The sequence below is a fragment of the Manacus vitellinus genome, unplaced genomic scaffold (assembly GCF_001715985.3).
Source record: "Manacus vitellinus isolate BGI_N305 unplaced genomic scaffold, ASM171598v3 scaffold_76_pilon, whole genome shotgun sequence".
Lineage (NCBI taxonomy): Eukaryota > Metazoa > Chordata > Aves > Passeriformes > Pipridae > Manacus > Manacus vitellinus.
This window is the reverse complement of record NW_021940796.1, coordinates 2023931-2033740: the sequence shown is the minus strand read 5'-3', so window position 1 is coordinate 2033740 and position 9810 is coordinate 2023931. Positions and strand designations below refer to the sequence as shown.

The 9810-nt window shown below is 43.4% G+C and overlaps 1 protein-coding gene and 1 long non-coding RNA gene across 3 annotated transcripts in view; one reads left to right on the top strand and one right to left on the bottom strand.

Annotated features, from left to right (window-relative positions):
* Positions 1 to 2357: 2357 nt before the first annotated feature.
* Positions 2358 to 9810, bottom strand: part of CA4 (carbonic anhydrase 4) — a 16346-nt gene continuing 8893 nt past the window's right edge. The window contains exons 2-8 of the mRNA XM_018084843.2: positions 8487 to 8540; positions 7982 to 8152; positions 5797 to 5975; positions 5540 to 5632; positions 5209 to 5272; positions 4907 to 5070; positions 2358 to 3979 (exon numbers count right to left, since the gene is read on the bottom strand). Of these exons, the coding sequence (XP_017940332.2) occupies positions 3791 to 3979; positions 4907 to 5070; positions 5209 to 5272; positions 5540 to 5632; positions 5797 to 5975; positions 7982 to 8152; positions 8487 to 8540 (914 nt within the window). The 3' untranslated portion in view covers positions 2358 to 3790. The remainder of the gene's footprint in view (positions 3980 to 4906; positions 5071 to 5208; positions 5273 to 5539; positions 5633 to 5796; positions 5976 to 7981; positions 8153 to 8486; positions 8541 to 9810) is intronic.
* LOC108641729 overlaps positions 3600 to 9810 on the top strand; it is a 21047-nt gene continuing 14836 nt past the window's right edge. For both annotated transcript variants that reach the window (XR_001922231.2, XR_001922230.2), the window contains exon 1: positions 3600 to 4280. This is a non-coding gene — a long non-coding RNA (uncharacterized LOC108641729). The remainder of the gene's footprint in view (positions 4281 to 9810) is intronic.

Here is a 9810-nt window from a genome sequence, read left to right as displayed (position 1 = left end):
TAATGTAATTTATATGATTTTCTCCCATATGCAATGTTTTCCACAGCGACCTCTGAGTTACCAGGTCGTTTGTTTCTCTGTCATTGAATTGTTTTTAAATCCTATCTCATTTTAGTGCTTGGTGGAAGAAAATCACCAAGTCCACTTTTAACTCTCTCAAAAAGAGCATCCTGCCTCCAAGGGTAATAATTTTTCATAGAATCGTTTGTAGAATAATAGAACCATTTAGGTTGGAAAAGACCTTTAAGATCATCGAGTCCAGCTATAATTTTTGTGTTTAATGTTTGCTCCTGGGCTGTATGTCCTGGGCAAGGTACAGCACCAGGCAATGGATCCCCCCTGTCTCTGGATCAGAGCTGGTTGATGTTATACATGGTATTAACACATTTGTTAAACTCCAAAACCAGCCTGGGAAGTTCAGTAGGCATCTCTGTATCCTTTTTTTTTCTTTGCCTATGGGTGGTTGGATGGATATTTTACATGGATTTGCTGTGTGGTATCTTTTTAACTGGAAGGCTGCTGGCTGTGCTGGCAAGTGCTGTTTTTTCCTGTGAAATCCACTCCTGGATGGGCCACAAAGGAAAGGACAAAGCAAAAGGCTTTCTCCTCTTCTCCCAGCAGCCACAGAAAATTAATTTTGTACAGACAAGTGCGTTTTGAGCTGGTGTTTGTCAGAGGAGGAGCTGTGACTGTTCAATGGAGGCGCCAAGTTTGTCAGAATTCTTTGTGGGTAATGTAAATATGTTTCTTGTGAGTAGTGGTTTGGTTTCCTTGTCTCTTTCTGCTTCCTGAGAAAATGTTTTGCTGAAAACATATTGTATTAAGAGTTTTTGTTTTGTGCCTGCCCCTCCTGTCACCCCCTGCTCCCGATGTTTGCGAAGGAGCGACGCCGGGCTTGTGTTCATGTGGGAGAGCTGCTCCTTCACCTCTCACACCTCCGGAGGGTGCACTCAAGTCAAGGTCTGATCTGGGAAAGAGCTTTTTGGATGTGTTGTACAAAGCCATGTAATCTCAGCTCGGAGTGTTTTTAGGAACAGGGAGGATCTGCTGATCTGGTGAGTCCCCAGTTGCTGTTCAGCGCATGAATGGGCTCTGCCGTGGCAGCAGTTCCAACTCTCAACCAAAGTCCAAGCTGCTTCCAAAGGACAGAGCTCTGGTAAGCAAAGCTACATCCACACTTTGATAATCTCCCAAATGTTTTGGTCTTTGCCCTCCTGAGCACCATCACTTCATACATCTGGTTTCCTGCAACCCAAATGCTGCTCTACCTCCCACTTGATCCAGATCAGCAGAGCCTCTGCTTGTCTCTGTTTTAAACCCCAGACTTTCATCTCTAGTGAATTTTAATTTCCAGTGTAGTTTCATTTTCTCTTGGACTCCAGTTTTCAGCCCCAGAAGACAAACAGTCATCTAGTCTGGCTCCCACAGATGTGAAATGTGTTAGTGATGTTCTCTGCTGACTTTTCTGTACGTGGGAAAATAATGTTCTTTCTGGGTCCTTCTGAATCCTTTTGTTCTTTCCCCCACCCTTTCCTGTATTATCATGGCTTGGCCACTTGTCCTTCAGGAGTTACTCTCGTTTCCTAGTGTCTTCACAATATAAGAAGTTTCATGCCAAACACAGCATAGACAAAATTCCTGACAATCAGCACCTGAGGCTACCTGTGGAACAGCAAATTACTTTTCCATAACCATCTTCACAAAGGCAATTCAAACGTCCCACTTGAAGCCTTCCTGTCTTTTACTGCATTTTAAATGCACTGCATTTATTCAGTGCATCAGTACTGGTCCTGTCATTGTCACACCCTGTCCCAGAAGAGAACGTGTCACCTGAGTGCAAAGAGGAGACTCTGCCACGGGACAGACTGAACTCAATCACTGTCCCAGGTACAGACTGGAGCATTTCCCTTTTCCTCATTGCCACAACACTGAGTCACTCAGTAAAACTGTGATACTTGTCTAATCAGGTTTTATTCATGCTGAGGTTGGTGCAGGAGAGGACTTAGAGAGGACTAACCCTCTTCTCAGCAGATTTTTGTCTTTCTCTTAGTTCTAATATATTTCATAGTAAATAAGTTCCTCCCACACTGGAATTAATGGCTGTAAATACTTGTCTCTATCTCCATGATAAACTGAGGCACAGCCTAGTGAAAATTGCCCCAAGTACTGCAAATCCCTGCCCCCCTTCCCCAAAAATGCAAACCCAACCCTAAACCCAGCCCTAAACCCAACCCTAAATATTGTGAAGAAAACAGAAGGGGGGAAAAAAAAAAAGTCACATTCCTGTTCTGAAAGAGTGTTTGTAGATTCCCCTTCAGCAAGGACGAAAGAAATAAAAACTCAAACCAATTCAAATATAGGTCTCTTTCAACTTTAATATTTTGTTTATGTTTGCTCCTCAAAAGTCTTTCAGTTACATAAAAATACAGTTTAAGTATTAATCATTCCTTTAAACATTAAATAGGTGGATTTGCTTTCCCATGTGTGTCTTTAAAGCTTATATTATTGATTGATAAATATGAAAATAGTTCCCTCCCCCCATTTTTTTCTCCTTTGGTGAGCTGTGGTTACTCTCACTGCCAGGATTTTCCTGAAAATGGCCATATAACTGTAGTATAAAGTCATCCCTGCAAACACTGCCTTAAAGAAAAAAAAATACAAGTCTGCTAATGTGAAATCCTGTTTTGGTGTGGCCAAAATCTAAAATTCTAAAAGCAGCTTTAACGTGTTATAACATGAGGAAACCCCTTTCACCAATATCTTTTCTGTAAGTAATTGGGTGGGATCTGAAGGTGTCAGTTCAAATCACAATCTTCTTGGAAAAACTGTAAGTCTTTACCACATGTGAATATTGCAGGTATGTTATTATTAAAAATTATATATATCTATATAAAAGAAATATATATATAAGAAAGAGCCATTTCTTGAGCTGTCCCATTTTATTAGGCAGATAAAAACTATAAAGGATCGTCAGAGTCCCGTGCTTCAAATGCAGCCCTCCAAAGAGAGGGAATTTCCACAGATGTGCCCCTTGTCCGTGGGGATGAGCTTCCCTGTTTCTCTGTGGCACATCTTATTGACCCTGGCATCCCAGAGAAGGGATGAATAAATAAGAGAGAAACCCGAAAGCCAGAATCAGGAGATCAGGTGAAAGGAATCCAGTGTCCTGAGCTAAAATGGATTCAGATCCTCAGGAGGAAGAAGGGGGGGAGGTTTGTGTTAGATGAGGTTTGTCACATACCCTTGCCTAGAGGGGGTGACCCAGATGTTGCTCCACTGTGTGTGAGCGTTTTTTTTCTTTGCTCTGTGTTGTACCTTCAGGTAGGACAGTTTGGGATTATAGGAATGACTGCCAGGTTTGCAGTGTTGAGTGTAAACATACTCCAAACAAACCCCTTCACAGGCACTTAAGAACAGATTCCTCTTGAAGGTCCTCTGTACAGCTTGTCAAGTGTCCTTCCAGTGGTGTGTTAAAACTACAGGTTTGCAGATAATCCGTCCTAATCCATCCTAATGTTTCCTCTAAGTGTTTTGCTTTGGTTTATTTTAAAAGTGAATCTTTGCAGCTTTATCTTACAGTTCCTTTGAGTTCTGGGTTTTTCTGTAAGAGCAGCACAGTCCTTGGCTAATGCCTGGAGGAGGACAAGGTTACACTCTGTACTGAGATATGATTCACGAGTTGGTAATTAGAGAGGCTGCTTGATACAAAGAGCCAACAACAGCAAGAATAACAAAAAAAAAAAAAAAGAGGAAAAAAAAAGAGCAGAACGTTGAATGAGGTGAGAAATGTTCACTGGGAAGGAGAGCTCAGGAAGTACGTAAGTGTGAGGAGCAGCAGCAGGAGCTTTGCCGGGGGCAGGACGATGCTGGCGCTGGACCAGGACACCTTGCGCTCGTTCAGGGGCTGGATGGGCCGGAAATTTTCAATCATGTGAGTTGAGTTCTTCCCATCAAAGTGCAGAGCTGCAAACTGAGAGAGCTGGAGGCAGGGAAGGAGAGAATAGATCGTTAAACCTTCTTTTTTTCCCGCAGGACTCTGGGAATTGCGGTGTCGCGAACCCGCGGTTTTGAGCGGTGTGGGTTTGTTAAAGCTTGCAGGAAACACCGTGACGGGGGCCACTGCCAGAGGTCACCCATAGATGACTCCTGCCAGCCTTGGAAATCAGGGGCACTTCCTCTCTGTGTGAGCCAAATGCTTTGTTCACCTCAAGAACCTGGTCACCCCCGTCCTCCTGACGCACGCGGCCCTGTCCTTGTCCCCCACGTCACAGTGACACAAGGTAGGAGCACGAGGATTTCTGTCTCTGCCCCAAGTTCCTCACAGCACCGTGTGAGGTTGAGCTGTGCCTGGCTGAGCCCTGCCCTGTGACTGAGGGACTGTGAGGAAACTGTGAGCAAACTGTGAGCAAGCAGCTAAAATCCAGGTGCTGGCCCTCAGCCAGGCCGTGCAGCCTCTGGACAATCCGTGTTTTCGAGGCACTCGTGATTCAATCTCCTGTTCCACTCTACAGGTCAAAAATGGGCTGCTTAAAGCTGATGCTGATAGGCTCAAATTTGAATTTGGAGTTATTCTGTTCTGGTCTCCTGCCAGCGGGAGAAGAGCCATGAGGTTTGGGAGTGAGCGGGTGACAGCAGTGGAAGTGGTGCTGACGAAGCGCTGGGCAATTACCTGGGGGCTTTTCTTGGCTTTCTTTTCACGTCGTCATTTCCCCTTCCTTCCCCTTTCCTGCCATTTCTCCCGAGATGATTCAATAGGGTCAATCAGCTGGCACTCGGGACTGCATTTAGGCTGATGCCAAGCCAGTGTGTGTTTGGGACAGGGCAGGGGAGCAGCTGGTCGGGCTGTGGTGCTGGGGGAGTGGGCAGGCAGCCCGAGGGGCAAAGCAGACCCTGCCCTGTGACTCACCTGGGGAAGGCTGAGCTCAATTGGCATCTCAAATATCGTCCAGATGACACCCTCGAAGCAGTCAGGGGTGGTGAGGGAGCCCTCATAGCGATAGTACCTCCCAAGCTCTTCCTTAGGTGGGAGAAGGGAGCTCAGTGGCAAAGGATCCATCTGTGCTGACAGCCCTGAACAAACCACGGGGAAATACTGCCTGTAACACTTGTGGCTGCAGGTTTTGTCCATACTTATCTTCAGCCTGATCCCCCCATGCACCTCCCACGTTGCACAGCTTGTGAAACCCCTGTTACAAGTGTCTTTCTTACCTTTGTATTGAATATTCTCTAGTTCATTTAGAAGAGCTGCATAATTTTTATTTTCCTCGTCCACCTGAAACGGAAACATTTTGATTCCAAATCGTGCATTTCTCAACCACAGGTTGCTTTGAATTAATTGTGGCTAAACCAGGAAAGAACCACAAGGGTAAAAACCAGCAGCAAGCAGGATGTAGAAAGGGGTAGAGGAACTAAATGCTGACAGAATGCCTGCAGAAGACAGGGAGGGTTAGGTCCTGTGTACTGCAATATTGACACAAACAATCACTCAGCCAAGTTGCTGGTAGATTTGAGATGGAGAGTTAAAAATGTGACTACCTACCTTTATAAAGAAGGCAAGCACAGCCAAACCATCCTTGTATTTCTTGGCTTCTGCTACATTTGAAACATCCTCTCTTATGTGGACAAGGTGCAGCTGTAACACAATAGCCAAGGCTCTGGTTAGTGAGCAGTGTCCTCACTTCCATATTTCCACTCTCAGACTTCCCTAGGAGATCCAGCCAAGAGTTTTTGTGAACAGCATCTTGAAAAGCCAGAGTTCTGGAGTAAAATCCATAACCCCCCAGGATTCTCACCCACCTCCATGGCATATTTCTCTCCATCTATGCTGTGCTCTGAGCCAGGGATGTACTGCTGCACTCCTGGGCTGCTTTGCTGCAGACTTGGGACCCCCCAGTGCAAATGGAATTCTACTGCCTTGTATTTTCTTGCCAGTCCTCCACCTCCAACTTTCGGGGATGCATCCAGTGTTACCTTAACTGGAGGAAAAAAAAAAGGGAAATTGTTTTAAGGGCAAAAATTAGATCATGCATTGATAGGATGTGAGAGCAGAGATTCAGATTTATCCAAAAGTTCTGGCTTGAGTTTTCATACCAACTGTTCCAGAAATTCAATTCTGCAGAAACTGAACTCTTACAAAATTATAGCTGAGTTTAATTTGGAATGAATTATAACCATTATGACCTCAGGAGTCAGAGCTTCTTCTACCTTTCAGAAGACCCTCTATTCCTTCATTTTTTGTCTAGGAAAACACCTTCTATCAAAGTATTCTTGAAAGTAAATTTGATCACAGTTTATTTGGGTTTAACCATTGTTTTAATCTCCTGTTATCTGCACTGTAACATTTATTTTAGGCAGAGTTTAAAGACATTCTATTTTAATTTAGAGTAGTGCTGCAATTTAAGCCTAAGCATCTAAGTCATTATATCTGTTTAATGTGATGTTTGATCTGCTGTTAACAGCAAAACAAAATGTTCTTAGGAGATATTCTTCTAGTTAGACATCACCATCACTTCCTTGATACATTTGACATATAATTTTAAATTTTACTTATTAGGATCTCTGCATTAAACACAGCACTTTTCTCTGCATAGGGGAATTCTGGATTGCAGCCCCAGAGATTTCATTTGTGTTCTGAATTCCAAATGAACCTGGAGCTTGCATGAGTCACTTAATTCCTTTGCATTTTTATCTGTAAATTGATAAGTCACATATCTTTGTGGGCTTTGTTTATTTAGCTTGTGGGACCTTTGAGACACTGACCCTTGCTATCTGCCCATCACCAAACACAGGGATGGTTTAATCTCACCTGGAGCTTCTAATTGCAGTGGGAATTTATGCAATAACTCTTCCAGTGCTGTACTCATTTAGCCCAGGAACTGGTTGCCCTCAGAAGGAGGAAATTTTAAACCCCTAATCCTGGGGAAGATGAGAGTTCTGAGCAATCCTTATAAATATTAATTTTTGTGTAAAGGGACTGCAAGGTGGACATTCTAGGGCACCATTCTGTAATGGCAGAGTCATTAACCCACAAAAGTCACTGCCTTTTCCTTCTGGTCTGTCACAATACCAGTGTTTTAAACTAGAATCTCTGGCTGTTCAAATCTCCCCAGCTGCCTTCCTACCCCTTCCCTTTTAAGCCAGGAGGTGTTTGCCACTTGCTGCTTTCTGCTTTAAGGATTTGGCAGTTCAAATAACCCATCTGAGATTTTAAGAACACCTGAAGATAATTTAAAATAAAATACACCACAGGTTTATTTTTAAAGCTGAAGTAATTGAACATAATTTTGTTGAAGCATCATCATTACAATTGCTCTTAGTGAAGAAAGCTGGAGGAAGTGCAACAGTTCTAAATTACTCTTCACTGATTCACTGTTTACTGAATCAATAAGTAGCTGATCAACACACTCAGGTTACCTTCTGTGTGCAGAGAGAACAGGTTTAAATCTGAGAAGATTTCAGCTCATTATTTAAAGAACTAGTAGGACTCACACACCACGAGCCACTGGTGGAATGAGTGTCCCAGGTGATGTTTTTGTTTCAGCAGAATTCTTTGTGCAGAAGCAAAGTTTGCAAAGGGCAAGCCCAGAAATGAAGGGTTTAGGAACATTCAGCAGAAAATCATCTGTCTCTGCCCAAAGGGTTGTCCTGAACCCCTGTACCCACCCACATCCTCATCTCAGGTGCTGTTGGGGTTAGAAGTTCCCTGGACAGCTCTGTTTGTGCACATCTATAGGAACGAGTTCTGCTGAGACACTCAAGGGCCATGCCCAGAACCCCAAAACTTGATAACTCCCACAAAATTCCCAGAAAGTCTTAGCTCAGACAGTGTTCTGAAAGTTTCACTTCTGAAATATAGGGCTGACATCCTATCTGTGCTTCCTTGCTACAGGGATACCCAGCTCTGTGCCCAGGACGTGGAAGGAGCGAACGCTGGTTCCAAGGCAAGGCACAGGTAAATCCCACAATATTTGGCAGTACTTGCCTGTATGTCCATTATTTTCCACACTCCACTTTGAAGAGCCTTTCCCATCATATCCCTCAAAAGTCAGAGGCTTGAGGCTCTTGTCATAAACGACATTTCTGGTGACAATGTTGATGGGGGACTGTCTGTCCCCTTTGCAGGCGGCGTCTGTCAGGTGCCACTGGTGAGGATCTGTGGCAGGGTGAAGGAAACAAGTTTTTTCTGTAGACAGCAAATCCCTCATAAAACCAAACCACCCAACCAATATATTCTTGCTTGGGAAACTGGAAACATCAGGGTGATCTCCTCTAGACCTCATTTGGAGTTACTTTGAAAAATCAACAGTTACCACAACCACAGGTATCTTAAAAACACCCTCCCCTGGGTATCCTGTTTAGCACTTATGTGTGCATAAAGCATCAAGTGCTGAGTTGTGTGAGTTTTTGCATTATTTCTCTCCAGAGCCCCTTTGCAAAATGGAATAATCACAAATGTGATTGGAAAAAAATCACTTGGTCAGCTGTACCTTCACACTCCGGGTGTTCACACTTCTGGGACCGGTAGCACCAGTGGCTTCCCACTAGAGAAAAAGAAATCAAACCAGCAGATGTTCAAAATTAGGTGAATGAAAAGCTGCACAAATTGTCCCCCCCCCAAAATCAGCAGTGAAATGGATCCTCAGAGAGTGATGACTGGGCACATGTTTTTGAGAATTCCTTGGGGTTTTCTGCCCAATTTTATTCAGGTAGGATGTTTCATTTCTTAAGTATCTAACCAAGGAGGGCTGGCAGAGGTGAGTGCTTCAGCTGTAGAGAAATCTTGAGTTGCTCAAGACTCCTTAGCAGGGTGAAGAGCACCATGCAGCAAGTCCAGCTGGGTTCTGATATCCCATAATTTAGAAGAGATCTTAAAACCCCGCAGTGGACAGCTCTGCCCTCTCTAGATCTCCTCCTGGTCTCTACTGAATCAGTTCCTACCTGGTAACATTCCCCCCAGCAACAGTTCTAGCAGGAATCAGTAGGACTCTGTGTGGCTTCTAAATAATTTGATTTTCAAATCTTGGCTTCCGCAATTTCTTGAGGCAGAAGTTCCACATTTGAATACATGTAGTGTTAAAATAAATTCCCTTTATCAGTTCTGCACTTGCCAGCCTTTCGTAGACCTGTAAATTCACTTATGCAAGAGGACTTATTTCACTCTGTTCCAGGAACTATTCTAAAGGTTTCTTGGTGCCATAAGGAATTTGAAGAAATGAAGGATCTCAGTTCCTGGAAGACCTGAAGGATCGTTAGTGTAACCCAGCTGTGATCCACCCCACAGAGATGGCTGAGAATTTTTTCAGTAGAACATCTTAATTTTATTTTTTCATTGCCAGAAGAAATGCAGAGTTCAGAGGAAAAGAGCTGATTTAACTGAAGTATGTATTGATCTAGTCAGGAAAGGAGGGACTGTTTTGGTTGTCACGGGTTCCTTCAGTGGCTCTTTATGACAGATCTAAACTTGAAAAGGACTTGGACAGGAATAGTTCTCTTAGACCATCAAACTTTAATCCATAACAATTCAAAACCTTTTATAATGATGATTAATACTAGAGCTTCTGTTTTCTCATGATTAGTAAATTATAGACATTTTAGGAAATGGCAAATCAATTTTAAGGATCATTATGGAGGGGTCCTGTCATTAGATTGGTAATTACCAGAATTTGTAATTTATAACACACCTGCTGGAAGGCTCATAGTGGCTTTTACCACCTTTATCTTGATATCAGTAGCAGAGCAATACATCCATCCATTAAGGATTTAGAAGTTATAAACAGAGCCTTGACATAAAACATGGGCAACTATAACCCA